Raw genomic sequence first — 19,528 nt, forward strand, 5'->3', positions numbered from 1 at the left:
AATCGACGCACCCGATTGTTTACAAAAACTTATACAAGATGTATACGTTCCCAGCTACATGACCATAATATTATCTACAACTGTACGAGCGAATGGTAAGTCGGTACATTAATTTGTTTGAGAGACAATGGTACTCTTGCCCTCTTAGATAATCAGTATAGGCAAGGTAAAGTCACGTACTTATAGCTGAGGCGAGATAGCAAAAGTTGAGTAAAAATTTGTTTTTCTCCAAAAACCTCACGTCAACCACGGATGTTCGACAATATTATCGTACTTTCCATTTTTCTCGTTCTTACAAATTGAAAAAAAGCCCCCTCCGTTACAGTGAAGTTGGTAAGAACAGAAGGACTGTACCAACCTTGGTACGGCTGTACAATGTACGCATGCCATTAAACGAACATTTAAGAGCCATTAAAATGTTGTTATCTCCAGTACAGCGCTTCTATACGTACGAGTCATTAATTCGTTAGTATACGTGTACAGTTGCGATACGTGGTCCCACCAACGGATATATTTTGTTTAACCGAGAGCCGATTAACCCAAACGTCCATTTTCTCGTTTGGAAAGCCTGGGTGAGCCCAACTTACATAGGTACATCAGTGCTCGACCGGCACGTCCGTGCATTATCGCTATTCTTGCTATAACAGCCGTTCCCCGATTCCCCCTCTCAAAGAGGTAAGGAAAATCAAAGTGCATACTTTCAAATTTTGGCCGTACACGCATATGTATATATACATATATCCCCAGCGGGCCAATCTATCCCAGCAGTTGTGTGTGGCATCTAGCGCGCACATGTCAGTTATTGACGGTCCGTCACGAAATTTTGTGGATTTCATCGTTTGCGTTAGTCCAACTCGGCAACCGAGTCAGGCGCCCGGAGCAAACCACTCGAGGCTCGTTATCCCCTGGAAGTTGCGCCAACACTCGGACCTCGATGGATTTCTGGAATAAAAATCGTCGCCCATCCGATTGGGAAAGTAACAATGAAACAGCGAGTTCTGCGGAGGACGACGAGATTGACGTCGAGCAAGATGATGGTAACGGCGCCAGCGATGTCGACGTCAACGCCGATGGCGGTAGCGACAACGACGACGACGACGACGACGACGACGACGATGAACACGTCGAGGACAATGGCAATCCGGGGATGAAGCGTTTCAAGTACGAGAAAGGACCGGAGGTACGTTGTCAATGGCACAGAGGACGATAAAGTGTTGCCTCAAATTGTTTCGCGTTGTACTTGTTCCTGGCTTTTAGCAAAGAGGGTAAGCACATATTTTTGTATAAATATGTGCTTGTGCGTATACGTATTTTTTTTAATAATTAAAAAAGAGCCATTGTCATCCGATTACGTTCGAATTCGGCTCTACAAGAATGTATTATTTGGAAAAGTTTTGTCGCAGGACAACAACTTTTCAGCGATTTTACTGTTGATCGTGAAAAGGAGAATCGGTTTTTCAAAAAGTTACAGGTTTTGGTGAAATACAATTTTTTTTTGTTTTTGTGACAGGCACGCACTTTTCATGAATAACAATTAACAACACGGACACACACTAAAATATTTTGGAATTACAATTGATGTCATTCTCGCGATAATCAGATAACGATAGATTGGATCGCTGTCGTTAATTTTTCGAAAGACGGTGACGTGAAACCGATGACAACGGCAGTGGTATAGTTAACGACTCGCTATATATAGTCAATATCGTATCTTGTACATGAATCATGAAAAAATTTTATTTTTACGTTTTTACCTCATAAATATTATCTATAGTTTTCAAATTACTTGATCAATGGTAAAACAAAGTATGAAAATTTCCATTTGATAAGCACCATTTTCCACTGATATGTGTATATGAGAAAATCTACAAAAATGGCCCATTTTTTCCTCGATTTTTGGATTAAAATTTTTTTTGAGGTACTTGAAACCGGACTTATTTTATTCGAGAAACAAATGTTGCGTCGCACGCAAGTGTGCCTTGAAAAAATTTTTTGTCGAATAATCGGTGACAAAAACGGGACATTTTTTGTGGACTTTCTCATATTGTACCTCTTTCTATCAAGATTTAAAAAAGTACGTCTTCCAGTAAGAATCGAAATAGTACCTCTTGTAAAACTTAAAATCAATACAGTACCTTTGATACAAAAACAAAAATTTAAATGAATACATAGGTTTCATATTTAGTCCTATATCTGATTAAAAAAGATGAAATAATTAATGAAATTAAAAGTAAAATCAATAAATTAATAAAAAAAATAAATTTTGTAGTACCTAAAATGATTTGTGGTTATAAAAATGTTTTAATTTACAGGCAACTAATTTTCAGCAAAAAAAGAGGGAACATCACAATAATAGCGAAAAACAACGGAGAATAGCTATCAAGGAGAGTTTCGATAATTTAAAAAAATGCCTGCCATCGTTGGCCAACGTAAAAAATGCCAGTAAGGCTCGAATATTGGGAACAAGTTGTTCCTACATAAATAACATGTTGGACAAGCAGAGAAAGTGGAATCATGACATTGAATTGATACACAGAGAAAACGATGTGTACAAGAAGAAAAGTAAGTGTGTGTGTGTTTTTTTTTTTGTAGAACTGTCTTTGCTAAAAATTAATATTTGACATAATATTTTCTGAGCACTTTGTCTTAGGTCATATGCCTATCTAGTCATTACAACGTACCAAGGAAATTATTATCGTGTGTAATTTTGTGTATTACTTTGCCAGTTTATTAAAATAAAATATTTAAAGCACTTTATCATCTTACAATTAAAATTCAAGAATAATACTTCAGTTATTTTTTATATTCAGTAAATAAATTAGAAAAGAAAAAAAAATTGTTTTTAAAATACAGTATTAAAAATATTTTATTTACATATAACTTTATTTATCGAAAAAAGAATTTTGACACCCTTATTTTAAGTTTGAATATGTTATAGATACTTGAATATAATATTAATTATTTGTTTACAGTTGAAATTCTAGAAAAAGCAATAAAAACTGGCGTTATTGATGAAGAAGTTATGGATGCTTGTAAGCCTAACTTTGATAACTTGGTAATATGACAAAGTAAGTTTTAAGCAATAAAAACTCACAAATTGATTCATTATCAGACACAACGTGTTGATGGTTCACCATAGTATTGTAAAAGTGTACATAAAAATTTATACGTATATGATTACCTTAGTATATTATAAGTAGCTAAGACTACCTCATTCTAATTATTATTTATTTTTATAAATGATTCTTTGTACGTAAATTAATTTGATTGAAAATAAATTATATGTATGTGCGTAATTTATTTAAATATATTTTATTAAAAATTCTTCGATTGAAAAAAACAAATTTATCCTTTTTTTTCAAGATTATATGAAAGTCAAAAATAAAAATCTTTCAAACCAAATAAGAATAAGCCAAATGTACGTAAAGCAGGTGAAAAAAAAATCTGATGGCTTCCAGTGCAAAAATTTTCGAGCTCAGTTAATCCTCCAAATCCATTATAATTTTCACCACGAGTTACTCAGCTAAGAGAACTAAAAATGTAATCTCAGGTAAATCCACCACGAAACGAGTTTTGCGAGTTTCACCCACCGTTCAAATACAATGTTGCATATGTTCAAGAATGGTAATAGTGTGAAGGCTTTATTCACATTAAAAAATCGCTCGAAAGTATAATTTCTTTTCGAGTTGTAGGGATGAAAAAAAAGTGCGCAGTCTTTTTTTTTTTTTTTTTTCAATGAGGCCACATGTAATCCAAAATGCTTGTTTTCTTCCACTGTGCACTGAGAGAAGGACTTGTTAGTAATTAACTTCATACGTTAACTATTAACTTACGCATAATATGTATCCCACGTGATGCCATCCGATGTAACGCAGGTTCAACGTAAATATGGCAAGTTAACTATTAACATGCCATTGTCTGTGTCAGTTCAAATTGAAAAAGTTATAAACAACATGTAAACTAATTTTCTCTCAACATACTTGTACGTTGATAGTTAACAAATCCTTCTCTCGGCATACCGACTTTCAAATAATCCAAATTTAATCCCTCACTTTTCGCGTCGAAAAACCAGTGGCGTCTTTTTTCCCGTGATTTTTGATTCCATATCTAAAAAAAAACTCTTCATACAGATTTCACTCTAGATTTCACGCAAGAATAGCCTCCCCGGCATTGACGTCGGGAGCATTGAAAGCCAGCACCCCGTACGTGAAATTTTTTTATTTTTTATTTTCCCCGAAAGCGCTTGCTCTCGCAAAAATACAGTTTGCTCGGAAAAATATCTGGGTCATCGGCTGACTGTGGCGAGCGAAAATGAACGATCACCCGAGGAAGACGCTAAACAAGACAATATATTTTTCTCATCCTCCGCGGCGTTCGTAAGTTACGTCTACATTCACGTAGTGAAGTAATTGCGCATGAATAAATTTTCCTCACGTGTACACACTCGTGTCTCTACGATTGTAGTTGATGGGCGTGCATGTACTATCTAAGTGGACTGCGTGCCCTTCTCGTTTCCAGCCCCTCAATTGTATTTCAACGGGGTAAATGTAAAAGGTGACGAAAAGGAAAAAAAAAAAAAAAAAAATAGAGGGACAACTACAAAAGAGAGTGCGTTTTCTCTCTTGTCACATCGAATAAAATCTCCGAGTCTTGGCCAACTGTTCCGCCACACCCGCCTCTCCTTTTCTCCCACTGCATTGGGCGTTACTCCCTTTGACCAGTTACTCCGTGACGCACTTCTTTTTTTTTTTTTTTTTTTTTTTTGGCTACTGCGTTATTTAAACCGTAGGCACCCCAGGTCCGCTCGAACGAGTGGGAGGGAAAAAAAAGAAGGTAAAAGAGGAGTAAAAAAAAAAAAAAAAAAAAAAACTGGAGCCAAAAGAAGCGAGGGAGCTCTTGTCTTTATCGCCTTTTAGCTACTCCCCGGGTGCGCGGGCTCGAATAACGGACTCTAGGGCTCTCTCTATCTCTCTTCCGTTTTTTGCTGGTGACTTTTTTCCTATGTGTTTTTTCTTTCTTTTATTTTCCATTCATTTTGTTTTTCTCTTTTCTTTCGCTCGCCCGCGTTCAGTTTGAGCTTTTGTCTTTTGTCTTTTGGAACAGAATCCAGGTAACTGTGTTCTTGCGTGCGCTACGAGTAGAACGTCGTTTACGAATTGAAGTTTCGTTTCTGATCGGCGACGCTCACCTGTAAATGAGACGAATTGAAGTATGAAGGTACTGCAAAATCGTAAAGTTTGTATAGAAAATAATTTTTTTTTTTCGTTTCCATCCAAAAATTAATCTGCAGTAAAAAAATGTTCAAGTACAATTGCTTAACTATGCCCTTTTCTTCCCTTGGGGAACTCTTGTAGTGTATGACCATTTTCAAACACAAAAGCTCTGCTGCAGGTGCCTCTTTGCTCCTACATGTACGCGTAGGACCAGAGCCCTTCGCGTGACGTATCTTGCACGGTATCGATCGGATATGCCTCCCAGGAGTGCCAATCCTTTCGCAAATTGATTTGAGGCTTGGACCCTCGATCGCTTCAGCCCCTCTCTCTCTCTCTCGATCTTCTAATCGATTTCTAAATTGGACTCGACTATACCCGAGATGATGCCTATACCCGCACTCACGCGCTTGCAAAAAACTCCAAAAAAACGTCATTATTCGTATGGTTCACGTACAATCACGCGTGTCCTTCCAAAATATAGACGTTCGAGGAGACCAACCGATATGCGGGCCGTGCTTGACTCTGTCCGCCAACTATCGGCTCTCCGGTCCTCCGTTCCATCAAATACTCATGTCCACCGTCCAAGCTTGAATTCGCTCAAGCTTACATGCCATGTAACAAGAAACTACGTTCGTATTGGTCGGTGCCGGTCACCTGGAATTCGGAGGAATGAGCAAAGACATATATACATATGTACACACGCGCATGTACGGACACGGTTGAAAGGGCGCGTGATTGAATCGGCGTCGATTACTTGGGGGTAACTATTCAAATGGGCGCGGCTCTGTGGCTCCTCTCTCCGCTCCTTGCAGCTTGACCGAGCTATTTCGACGGGGCGAGTCCTCTTTGCTCTTCCGTATTGTAAGCGGATAACTGTGGTGTGGGCAAATATCGTCCCACTGCTCTCCGGAATCTCGGACATTCCGATTTACTTGCTTCCAACTTGCCGATTTCTTTGTCCTTTTGCTTGGACGTTGTTGTGGCATTTCATTCGCCGAATTTGGTGTTATTTCATGCACAGCTTTCAACATTTTTGTGATCCTCACCTCGATCGCCACGAGGATTTCTATATATCAACTGCAGTTTCGAAGATTAAAAGAAAGAACTCGTAAAAATCCTTCCTCCCAAAATCGGTATTATCATTGCAAAGGACTCAAAGATCAGCAATCCAATTGCCCGTTTATTTTACTCTGAAAATAAAAGAAAAAAAAAAAAAAACATCCAATTGAACAGATTTCTCTTTATACTCTAGGCAAACAGGAACCATCGAAAAATCTCATCCAACCAGCGTGTAATTGCTCTCTTCCTTCAGCTCCACCAAGACGTACCTTCTCTCGACTTACACGCTCGAGTTCTCCAAATAAGTATATATAATCGATCGCGCCGTCCCCGAGTACTTGAGAAACGATATCAGCAGGAGCAGCCATCGGGATGTCGTACCCGTCCCCGAGAACCACCTGCAGCGCGTGACGAGGACGACGAGGCTAGCCCCTCGGAAAATTGCTCGGGACCGATAAGAAGCTGGCCTATTTTCACCTCGGTGCCCGGCACCATTACACACGTACACGTATGGATCTTGGGTTCCATCCTCTCTGTTTTAACGGTAATCTCGACGAGAGTGGCCGAGCTTATGAGCTAAAAGATATGATTTATGTGCGCTATTGGAGTACTTTCAAGCCATTCCTGGGATCGTTGTTTTACGGGCTGATGAGAGTAACATTTGCTATTTATGTATAGTCTTTTTTGATCTTGTTGTTATTGTGTTGTTGGAAGCCAATGAGAGAATAAATGTGCGTCAAGGAAGTACTTAGATCACAATAATAATTGAGGATTGATTAATTTTGATTGATACAAGAGGTGCCACAATTTCTTGACTTTTTTTGAAATTGCTAGGAGGTTTTGGAATTGTCACGCAACTTTAATTGTTTTTGCTAGTTTTTACCCAAGGGAATACCACAAGGTAGGGTATGAGGATTTCTTTTTGAAAATTACAAAATAGGACGGGGAATTACCGCATTGCTGTGGCATAGTGGTGGGCTTGTAAGAGCTTTTTCGAGGAATGTTTCTCAGGAAGTATTGTTTCTGAAATGAAACAGCGCTAAAGTGGATTTTTCTTTATAGCTTGAGGTACAAATAGAAACATGTATATGTGTACGTGCCGTTTAGTTGGAAAAACTTTGCAACGTATATTATTATTACAATTATTCTTTTAGAAGGATTTTTTTAAATTGTAAGGCTCGTCTGTTTCTTTTTTTGCCTTTTATTTATTAAAATCATTTACTCATGGCAAACAAACCTTGCACGATCATTGATTAATGACAGTTACGTATATGGTTGACGAGATCATAAAAAAGGCGTCCGCATACACTACAACGTCTAAAATGTTCCGAGTCCATGTGCCTTAAAAGTTGGTTGGCATGGAAAAAGTGTAATCCGCATACCGTGCAGTGGTAGAGGGGCTGATAGTATCGTTGGCTCCTTGGGATGTAAGGATCTCTTGTGGGATACTTGCCACCCATGTTCGGTTTTATTCACGAGTAATTCGCTGACTACTGTACACTTTGTGATATAATTGTATTTTTTTTTCCTGTTGGTTTGAAAAATTCAAAATATCGTTCATTCACATTAGTATTTGAATACTTTTTATTTATTTATTTATTTATTTATTTTTTTATTGATTTTACCGTTGGGTAAGAGGTTTGTACGGTCACTTTTGTCCTTAATCCTTATCCTTTTGTTTGTATCTTTCCTTAAGCAGTTCCGAATATTCCCAATAGATAGGTGCTTCAAACGAGATTTTTTCAAGGTGTCGATTCACTTAGGGCTGCATCGTAATCTGAAACAATTAATGAGTAAGAAAACTGACGTAGTACTGAGTTTTGAAAATGTTTATCTGGAGTTAGAATAGAAATTATAACAATACATTAGTTCACAATAATCATAAAGTTATTTGTTGTAACTGCACTGAATTTATTTGCTCTTTTAAATATATGAAACACAACTTTGTTCTGTAATTAATGTTACTATTTAATACGACTGCATTGTACCTGCAATCTGTTTTCAAAAGACAAATACTTTTTATCAATTGTATACAATTTTAATTAAAAGTTTTCGGTATAATAATAATAATCAATTAAGTAATGGATGTTATTAACGTTTCACAAATTAAATACAGAGCATAGGTATATTTTTTAGGTACTGTGTATGCAAAGACAATAAAATAATAAAATATGTATGTAAATTGTCAAATGGACATAGAAATAATGACGAAGAAAAGCTATTTAATGAGTACCACGTAAGATCCAGGAGAAATATTTGTTGAAATACAAACTAGGAATTTTGTGCACAGCATATAGAACTTTGTTAAATGGTTATTTTCTCAATTAGTAAAACTTTTACTTCGAAAGTGTTACAAATGTTAATTTGTGTTCCATATGTTCAAAAGAGAGTTGTAAAATCCATACTGTTAACCTAATGCACGTATTCTACTTTGAAAATGGTCGTCGTTGGTTTGTCATCTAAAAAAAGATGTAAAAAAATGACTATAATATTTTTTGGAGTTTCGTTCAACTTGAGACACGTTCAACGGAGTTGGACTTTCCAAACAAGCAACTTCTGCTCATCCTCTCCCCTTTAATTTAATGTGATTACGTGTACAGTTTTCTGCTACAAAATCTATGTTCACAATTACTCTATATTACTAGTATAGTATAGCCTGACTTACTTTAATAAAAAAAGTGGTGTTTATGGTACAAAACTACTTTAATACTGTTAAAAATTTATTCTGCATTGCGATTTTATGGCACAGTATGATAAAAACAGAAGTCGAAAAAATATTATATTCAACCGTTTGGCACCACTCAGTGATATGTTTCCACTGTTTTATCACATTGTGTGTGTACTTATTAGCTGTATCGGTGCCGTCATCCATAAAGTATTTTCTAATTACTATCATATCTTATCGTATATTAACATTTTTTCATTTTTCCATGTGAACAATATTTTTCAAGTGCTTCGGAAGGATTTTTACGTTAACACTTCAACAGTGCCATAGTAATGTGACATCAAAATAATGCACATTTTAATTGGGTATGAACATATAATAGTTAACTATCAAGTAGAAAATAAGTCAAATTCCATAAAATATAGATGTATGAGCACTAATGCTCATCTTTCGATAAATGATTCAAAGTACACTTTAAATGCCAAAATTGTTTTGACAACATGCTTGCTATAGTTGCTGAGTTATATCTAAGCTTTGGAATTGTTAAAAAGAACGGTACATGTGTTTTCTTCCAAAGAGAAATTTTTTTTTTTTTAGCACAGAACTTGACTCTCAATGATAAGGATGTGACTAACACAAATTAAATGTATTTACTAAAGTTCATTTTATACTTTGCTTTTGTATGATGCTTAAAACTTTCAATTGTTGCTGTTCGAATACTGTTTTTGCGAGTTTTCGTCTCCTACAACAATGAAAAATAACTATTGACTTCAAAAATTCCTATTTTTTGTAACGTTTATCAGCAACAAAGTAATTTTTAAATCACTTACCGAAGAAGTCAATAATACAGTTGATATACATTCCCTGATTTCGTTTGCCTGCAGGAGTTCACATTTTCAAACGAAGTAAGTATCATTTTTACCACCTTAAATAATTAAATTCCCATACCGGGGGCGCTGTAAACCTCCAGTTGTCGCGAAAAACACCATGAGGCAGGAAATTGTGTTTACTTCCGGTAGTACAGGGGAAGGTTGATCAGCCATGTTCTATTTGTAGTTTGTCAGAACCGCGCGCAATTTCAATACGAAAGTATACAAAATTTCAAGTAATTATCGGTATATTTTAAATTTTTCATAAACACAACAAATCGAAGTGATCGAGAAAATGAAAACGAAAATGAAAGGGACGACGAATTTCAATATTATTAAATTCCAAAGTCTTACGGTTGTCCCTCATCAGCAGTCCCGCTTGTTATAGGCGCGCCAGGCGCTTAATCTCGCTGATCGTCGTGGTTGACGGTGACTCGTTAAGCCCTGATCGATTCTCCGGCCACGCCGTGACATCAATTAACGCTGAGTGGGGGCTCTTTGGTCTTTTCTCTTCTCTCTCAAATCTTTCTCTTTTCAATTCTTTTTTTTTTTTTTTTTTTTTTTTTTTTCAAACAGGTAGAGAAATCTCATTACGACCATCATAGGGCCTTTTCATTCATCACTATTATTTTTTTTTAGGAGAATATTTGATTTCAAACAATTGATGTGGTTTTTTTCAACGCTCATCGACTGATACTTTTGTCATATAAACATATGCTATAGAATCATTCGATAATACTACAATTTTACATAGGTAAAACATACTCTTATCCCAAATAAAAAGTTTTAATATTCAAATATTTCGAAAGTTTCATTTATCCCATAGTCACGTGATCGCAGGAACAATCACATTACGAGTGTATTGGTTGCATTAGAAACGATTTTTTTCTTTTTACGGTTCGGTGACATGGTGAAAAAATTGATTAAATGATTTACGGTGATACAAAAGTTTCTGTCACGTACGTTTCGACGTTTGTTAATCAATATAATGTATTTCGGTAGTAACAGCGATTTTCCATCAAAAGGCTGATATAACTTTTTGCTTTCATTTAATTAACGAAATATTGCCGATTTTTCGTGACATCATATCTCTTTTATTATTTCGATTCTCGCGTATTGCATACGCACGCTGAATATTTTTGCATGTCGTAAAATATTAAAAAAAAAAAAAAAAAAAACGGTATCAACTCCAATGGTTATACGTATACGAAATAAGCAAAGGAGATTTTGTTCGACAGATATTAAAAACACGCTCCACCCGATGACCCGATCCGTTTGGATGTGTGTCACCTGTATTTTGTGTTCGGGGATTTATAAATTAACGTTAACGCTTGTACCGTTTCCAATAATTAAATTAGTTTGACATTTTGGTGAAATTGTATCAAATGTTAAAAAAATTAAACGAGCCACGAGTCAAAATATGTTTACTTTGTAAAACAGAATTTCGATTACGGATCGCAGTTACAATTCTCGTAGAGTTCAAAAAGGCTGTATTGCCACGAAACTTGAAAAATAGCATCATTGAAAAAAAAAGAAGAAACAAAAAAATAAAGTGTGTTTAAGTACGTGTTCTCAAGTACCCAAGTACCAACAAACTTTTTACTTTTTTCTCACGCTGTAGTTTGATACATTTATTTTCTTTAATAGTACGTCAAAGGTCCTGCAGAAGTGAACATCCGTTAAAGATATTTTTTGCGACAAAAGTGCTGTGATATAATTTTAATATACGTATTTTTATGTCTATAGTATGCAAGTGTACGAGTATTTTAACGCATGAGAAACTGATTTCAAAAATTATATTATTAAAAAAAAAAAAAAAAATACTATCCAGAAAAGAATTTTGTTAACCTGAAAGTAAAAAAAAATCATACAAAAAATTATTTCCATTCTTTGCAAACATTTGTAATGATAATGAATGATCGATGGTGCGTGAACAAATAAAGGAAAAAAAAAACATCTTTTGATTCTCAGGTAAAGTGTCGAAGAAAGAACGAACGATGGAAGCCTTTCTATGGGTTTGTACGGATCATCATGCGATGAAAGTGTAAAGGCAAGGAAAATGAAGGGACAAAAAGGTGCGAGTAAAAAAAAAAGTAGGTGGTGATGCGAGCGTCGCGAGGGTGAAAGTACTTGGTTTGACCTAAAATCGAAATGAATAACGTTTTCTCGTTGAAAAATAGGTTGGAAGTCTTGAATTTTTTAAGCCCCGCGTATATATATTACCAAGGACGGGCACGAAGGTCAACAAGTAACTGCTACATTTTCCGATACTTTGATTTTACGATAAGCTTTTGCATCAGAGCTGGATTGTACTTGTAAGGCCTAGATCAAGCTGGTCGCACAAATACAGCTTTTTCGTTGAAACGTCTTTGTCACAAGTAATCCTGATTTCAAGGAAAAAAAAGATTCTTATGTTGTTTTACATTGTTCGTAATTCTATTCATCTTAATTTTTAATACGTACACCCTCTTATTCTTGTCTCATGACAATAGGTTGCTCCAAAAACAAATCATCACGTATTATTTAACCTTCAGCCAAATTAATTAAAAAAATTGAAAACAAAGCTTATTGAATTGAGATACGTTAAAGAGTTATTCTTGATGAAAAGCGAAAAGAAAAAAGCAAACAAAAAATTGTCAGCTCCTTTTAACTCCACGAGAGACTAAGAGGTCCACGGGGACGTAAGGTAATACGTAGAGGAGAGAGTTGTGCGGAGAGCAAAGTCATGGAATATTTGACAACATGTGTCCCAAGGCGCCCATACAACCCGAGACTAATGCCCCGAAAACGGAAAGGGGGTGTTTCGTATTGGTGTACGCGCCCATGGCCAGCACAAGGTGCAATTTGGTCCTCCAACCAGATGAACAACGCCGCCCCTTTTCTCGCACACGTCCGATAAATTTGAGCTACACCACTCCACATCCTAGATCATGATTTTGTCGACTCCTACTCTATATTCACCCTCGTAAAAAGATCAGCCACATTTGTGTAAATAATACGACTCTGACGCGAAATCACGATAAAAACACATCTAACGAGCCAAGCCAAACAGCCACAGAGCAGATCATCAGTTATGTCGTGTATGTACAGCCAATTACATCAATGACTCGCCGAATTTTGGACTAACAATTGAATGAGCCAACTAGTTAACTAATGTTTTGAGAAGGAGAAGAAAAATAATAATAATAACAACAACGAACACGCACACGTGATACTCATCTTCTCATTTATACGTAAAAAAGTGAAAAGTCATCGCCGTACACCACGGAAAACACTTTGTGCTACACTTGCTTCGCCCCGAGCGTAGGTATACTTACGCTTTATTTTTACTCCACATATATATATGTTGTGCTTAGTCATCCACGACATGACGCTTAGGGCTTATTGGCGGTGTAAGCGTGCGAAACGCAATCGATGGAGCACGTCAGCATCGAATTCCGTTGGTAGACGCAATTTGAGCGGTGAAGCTTGAGTGTAACGGTGGTTGATACTTGACGGGGGTACAATGATGTACTGTTCTGCGTAGATGATACGCATGTCGCATCTGGTTGGAAGTTGGATTTTTCATTGGAGGAAGATTAAATTTTTTCCTTTCCAATATGTAAAAGTTGGATTGTAGAAGGAGGAAAAAAAAAAACTAAAGGAAAATGTTTCAGTGCCTATCGATCACTCGCTCGGGGCAGCATTAGTACGAGCGTAAAGCTTACATTTTTTTTTTTTTTTTCATTTTTTTATTGGGGCTTACATGGCGTTGTTTTAAAACCTGTCGGACTCAGCAGCAGTAATTCTCGATTTTTAATCCCTACCGTAGATACTATACTTTCATTCGTAGTGTTTCTGTTTCCATTGATTTTTTTGTTGTTTTACGTTAAAGCCAAGAAAAAAAGAGGTACGTGAGGATGAATGTATGTTTGTACCTGAATCTTTTTTTACTTTTGTTTTTTTATTTTTCATGTATTAATTTCAAAATTTCGGAATACTTAGATTATCGTCAAGTTGTACATTTTATAATAATTATAATTGTACTTTATAACTTTATGCTTAAACGAAGATAGCTTTGTATGTTGCACACGTTTTTTTTTTTTTTTTTTTCAATCTTGCGAAATCTTTTATTTTCTTGTGGGGAAAAAAAAACTATGTTGTTGATAAAAAAAAGGCACTGACCAGGACTAGTTAAGAAAAATAATTTTTAAAGCTAACCGCTTAAAGTTATTTATAGTTAAAGTTTGGGAAACCTCGAATCGATATTATTAAGTGATTCAACGAGATCTAGTAAAAAAAATGTTCTTATGTATGATTTTGTGAAGCAGTAACTCTTGAAGGTACAAATATCATTTTTCTCCTTCGTTTTTGCAGTCAGAACACGTACTTTTGATACTTTTCACTTATGTTACCTCATACGTACAGTCATTGCGTACATCGTGTACAGCCTACACACCTCGATTCTTTCGAGTAAAAAAAAAAAAGATAACCGAAAAAAATATCAGCACGAAAAAAAAAAACAACCAAAGACCAAGAAAAGCTCTGTACAGTAGCAACTCGATAAATCAGGTTTCATGTAGGTTCAGAGTAGGCAACACAAGAAGTGCAGATACACTCGATTGTCCGCCTTCCGTTCGCATTTCCTGGTTATTCTTCTTCCCCTCCTCTGTCCATTCAAGCGGAAAATTCCATGCGCATCCAGCGCTCTTTTCGAGAGAAATAATAATAACCCTCGGGTCATCGCTGACTCGTATATACGTGGGGCGTGTCGGCCGCACTTATGGTTATTTATCGGGAAAAATATCAGCCAAGGCTGGCAAATGAAGGGAAGGAAACAAAAAAAAAAAAAAAACAATAAAGTCGAAAACAATGGGTGATGGTACGAAAAGGAGGTACATGCACACGTAAAGGCCCCTCGTTTTCTCTGCAAATCGCTTATTTTGCTTTCCTTCTTTTGCACCATTTTATTTTATTTTATTTTTTCTTCCAGGGCGAAAAGGGTACACGCAGAGAGCAAGAGACGTACGACTCTTTCCCCGAAATTCGCGGGCCGTTTTTCACAGCTGCGCCGATAGCTATACGAGGTACAAACGACGACGCCTCCTCGCTTTTATTCGTTTTGACACCGGGAGAGCGCGAGAGCCGGCCGGCGTCTGAACTAAACACATCTGGGCCATTGTCACGCCTTGCGCTCTGTGGAAATGTATGGAGAAAGAGGCGCGCACTGGTGGTGAAAAAAGAAGAGAAAAGAAAAGAAAAAAAGTGGAGGAAAAAGAGAGGGCATGCAGCGCGTGTGCAAATGACATTTGGAAAGAGGGAAAATTGGCCAGCGAGTGGACGACGGGGGAGACCCTGTGAGAGCTAATATATAGGGAATTTGCTGGTTGCACCGCGGGTCGGAGGGGGCAGAGAGAAATGGGGACGAGAAAAATAAAAATTAAAGCAGGCCGTGCGCTGGGGAGGTGGAAAACTCTAATTGAATAATATTTTTATTCGCCGTCTGTCTCTCCATGGTGTGGGGGTCAAGTGGAGTTTGTTGTTGCCCTATTGGCGATACTGGACCGGAGGAGCATCGCGATTTATCGAGTTACCCAGGACTCGAAGCTTCAAGTGCTGCGGGGATAGTGGAGAATTAAAACACCACTCGAGCTGGGTCGAGCTCGGCGTAGCCTGCGACTTTTTGTGGACTCGTTACTTTTAACTTCACTATTCGTATCTACGTGTAATTTACGGTTCGTATAAATTTTTACGATGAATTTTCAAACCAGACGTGAGATCTAATGGAAAACTCATCGGTTGGCATTTTTTAAAATTTGTTTTCATCCACAAATCCACAAAACAATGATGCTTTCAGGTAAAAAAAAAAAAATTTGGCGACCTGGCTAGGATAAGCAGTTGGGTCATAAAGATTATGTACGTTTTCCGGTGTCAAGCACGAAAACACTACGTCCTCGGGACGAAGGAAGAAAAAAAGAAAAAAAATAGAGGATGAAGAAATGGTTGAAAATTTTTTCAACAATTGCAGGAGACTCGGCTTAATCCCCTGTCATCGCAAGAGACGAGCGTCCCGGAAAAAAACGTCCGCACTCACCGTTACGGGGATTAAGTCGACGGGTGCTGGGGTACAAGCGCGGACGCCCACGGGAGCGCGGATCGGAAAAAAGCCACGTAAGAAGATAAGCTAAAATGCAAATGTATAGGGACTCTGGCTGCGTTTCATCGAGAAATTAAAAACGCGCGGAAAACCAATGTCAGTCATCGTTGGCGTAAGTAGCCTGGTAAGGGATTTTTCCTTTTACAGCTTCCGACGCGTGACGAGATAGGTTTGGTGGATTCAAAACTTTACAGATTTATCAAGAAGTTTTTTTTTTAGCATTTTTGTATATTTGGTATAAGTTCAAACTAACTAATCAAACCAAACATATTTTGATCCTTGACGCTTTGAACGACATTCGCATCCCTTGCAACGATATTTTGGCTCTTTGCATTCTCTTTCTCTGTTTTCCAACGGAAAATTATCGAAGTCATTTGTGCTCGTTAACTATACACGCATATTATACGCCAAAGTGACGCTAAGGCAATTTAGGATTAGTTTTAAAAGTCTTACACCCCAGCTTTGTAATATAACACCGTTGAATAGATGCGAAGGTAATATTTACAAAGAAAAACTCCTCATAACACTATAACTTCCCTACGTAGGAAAACACAATAATAACAATAGTAATGAAAATAGATTTTTCAAAGTGATGACCACTGAACATGTTTTTTTTTTTTTTCTCGTCGGTTTCATTTTACGTACTATTTACTGTTAATTTGTTGAAGAAATTACTCGGGATGTATTTTTTTTTTTAACATGCTCAATAAAAAAAAAAATAAAAAATAAAAATTACAGTTTAGGATTTCAAAATAACTGAGATTAGCGTAAAATGCATTAAAAAACATTGCACCACACCTTATTTATCATATTATATTCATGAAATATCTCATGTTCCATAATGCATGTTAAGGATAAAATACATAATTCCAAAGATACAAGTTGCAACAAAATGTTTTAATTTTAGAGAATCATTTCGGCGTATATGCTGCATGACGTTAGATGCTATTATCAATTCGTTGATTACAGTTTTGGCTGATGGCTTTTATTTTCTCTATCCAAAAACAGAACAAGGAATACAGTTGTACCTGAAAAACACTCTAAAACAAAGTGGATGAAAAAAAGTCGTAGTAATAATTATGACCAGCCATCGTTAGGAATCACGTATGCTGCTAAAAATTATTTGTCATTCAAATTGACACTTGCCCCGCCCAGCCAAACAAAAAAAAAAAAAAAAAAAAAAAATCCTCGAAAAAGCAACCCTCTATTACACACATCTGAAGCACACAAAACGTACAAAAAAGCAACAGCAGCAGAAGCCAAATGACGAAATCCAAAACAAAGGGAGACAAAACTCGTGGCAATTCACTGCCTGACTTGTTGTATGTACACACCTACATAGTAGCAGCAGCTATAGAGTAACAACCTCGTCATTTTTGCAGAGAAGCGTCAAAGGCATTTCATTCAAGTGAGGCAGAGCATCAGACGTGTCCCCTCAAATTTTGGTCCATATTTGCGAGTAGATTTTTTTTCCGTGTGAGTTAAATGTGATGGGCTGGAATCCACACCAGAACTAGTTGGAATACAAGTTGTTTAAAATGCGCTGTTTTTTATGATGGACGAGTTTTTTTTCGAGTGGGATTTCAACAACGCTTGTTATTGGCTGTTTAGTGCCAAGTGAGAAAACATTTACGATGTTTCTTCGTTAATTTATTAGTCTGGAGAATATTTGACGAAAAAGTTATGCATAGTTCTGAAAAATTTTCTACAATTGTCTCTTATATATTTGTGTCTTACAAAAAGAGATTGTTTTAAGAATATTTCAAATGTCATAAGGATGAAATGCAGGAGATAGAGAGAGAGATATCTTACGTGTGCGAAGCTCAAATGATTTTACGAGTATGATAAAGATCCCAAGTTCCCGAGTGTTATTAAAATGTCATTTCGAAACTCTTGAGGATCATCCTTGTGACGACCCATATATTTAGCATTTTTGATCTAATTTTAATTATGAATCTTACGTGCCAAGTAATGAGCAAAATATATTCGAGACTTAGATCTTTTTAATGAAGAACACCTTTTGATTTTATCGTAATTACTTTAATGTGGGGATGAAATACGAAAGTGTTTTGGATAAAAGTGTAAAGAATAAATGAATTTGAATAATAATATTGTAATCAATTGGCACATAAAATAATCACAAATATCAAAGAAAAAATCGTTGACTAAGAAGAGGGTGTTATGGTACTTCCGCACGTTACAGAGGCTTCAAGCAAGTGGCACTTGACATTTGACTTGAGCAAAAATGACCAGATTTATTAAAATTTTTTAAATTTTGCTGCAATTCACGATATAAATTTAAAAAAAAAAAAGAAACAAAAAACAAATAAAATAAAAACAAAAATTCACGTTCCAATTGTAAACAAATATAGATTTACGTATAAAATGAAAAAAATATACTCTCAGTAGAAGCCCTATACGATACTTGGAGGAGCAGGCAATAGTTTGGAAAAAATTCTTCTGATTTTCCAACGAAACATATTTGTGGTATAAACCTCACCAAAAAAAAAAAAAAAAAAATTCACATTCAAATAAAAGAAAAAAGTAAATAAAATATTTACGCACAAAAAAAAAACCAACACTCGGCAACGATACGATATACTTGGAAGAGCAGGCAAGGTGTAGAGGCGCGCAGGTGGTACAGGAGTGGGAGTTGCAGCGAGCCCGAGAGAGAAGGGTGGGATCTGACCCTGCTCGTGCACACCTGGCCGGGCGGGAGAGGCTGTGTGTAATCAATACCGCAGAGCACGCGCTGCGCCAGCAGCCACGCTATAGAAAAGAGAGAAACGCTACAGCCGCGTAATGACCTCTACGAGCTCGCCCGCCCTCGAAATAATTAATTCTGCTGCTTCTTCGTTCCTTAATCCTTTTTTTTTTTTTTTTTTTTCCCTCATCATCTTAATTGTTGTGCGTTGGAAGTACATCCCACCAGGAAGCAGAAGGCGTACAGGTGATGATAATGGCTTGGCCCGAATCGCTCGGGGGGTACAAGTAGTCAGAGTCAGGATACGGTCAGACATAGACGCAAAAGCTTGGCCGATGGGATTCCTGATTAACGCGAATTTCCATTATTTCTCTCACGATGATTTTCAACAACTGTTACTACTCAACCAACGTATTCGGGAAAAATGTTAATCCTCTCCGAGAAAAGGTCAGAGGTATACTCGAGATATTTCCGGCTATAGTGAACATTGTTTTGTACACGCCCATATAGATACAGGATTCGAGGGTAATAAGCAAGAGAGAAAGAGAGAGAGATAAAAACGCGGAAGGATGGGGTGCCCCTGTTTAATTTGCATTGCAACCAGTATGTTAATATTCATAATCCGCTAAAAGCTTAAATAAGCCGAAACGAAATTTAATTCCAGCATGACGTCGTGCTTTTCGAAAACGTTGAATTAAATTATTCACGATGAAAATATGAAAAAAAAAAAAAAAAAAAAAAAAAAAAAACGTTTTCATTCTCCTTTGACGTTTGAAATTTTTAATTTCTTCCAGCCTGTTCTACCGTGTATCGGTGGTTTCACGGCAAAACCCAGTCCGCTTAAACGAAGAGCACCAGCCGCACTGCCCAACGGCTCTTGAC

At 36.8% G+C, this 19,528-nt stretch overlaps 1 protein-coding gene across 2 annotated transcripts; it reads left to right on the plus strand.

Annotated features, from left to right (window-relative positions):
• The first annotated feature begins 174 nt into the window (after positions 1-174).
• Positions 175-3,239, plus strand: LOC149376028 (protein max-like). Of its 2 annotated transcripts, XM_089590712.1 has the most exons (4): positions 542-675; positions 748-1,180; positions 2,313-2,562; positions 2,973-3,232. In XM_089590712.1, exons 2-4 carry the CDS (start codon positions 935-937, stop codon positions 3,062-3,064), a joined length of 588 nt encoding a protein of 195 aa, XP_089446838.1. In that variant the 5' UTR covers positions 542-675; positions 748-934; the 3' UTR covers positions 3,065-3,232. The 2 variants fall into 2 exon arrangements, with proteins under 2 accessions (XP_089446833.1, XP_089446838.1); XM_089590707.1 differs by having other exon boundaries at positions 175-1,180; positions 2,328-2,562; positions 2,973-3,239.
• The last annotated feature ends 16,289 nt before the right edge of the window (positions 3,240-19,528 follow it).

This window comes from Copidosoma floridanum, unplaced genomic scaffold, assembly GCF_036245765.1.
Source record: "Copidosoma floridanum isolate Cflo_tuat_1 unplaced genomic scaffold, Cflo_Japanese_pri ptg000001l, whole genome shotgun sequence".
Taxonomy (NCBI): domain Eukaryota; kingdom Metazoa; phylum Arthropoda; class Insecta; order Hymenoptera; family Encyrtidae; genus Copidosoma; species Copidosoma floridanum.

What these genes read in the sequence shown, in the direction of transcription:
- LOC149376028 (XM_089590712.1), top strand. Translation starts at nt 935, where the DNA reads ATGGATTTCTGGAATAAAAATCGTCGCCCATCCGATTGGGAAAGTAAC. An exon ending in AGTACGAGAAAGGACCGGAG is followed by an intron (nt 1,181 to 2,312) that starts GTACGTTGTCAA and finishes TTTAATTTACAG; the next exon opens with GCAACTAATTTTCAGCAAAA. An exon ending in CGATGTGTACAAGAAGAAAA is followed by an intron (nt 2,563 to 2,972) that starts GTAAGTGTGTGT and finishes ATTTGTTTACAG; the next exon opens with TTGAAATTCTAGAAAAAGCA.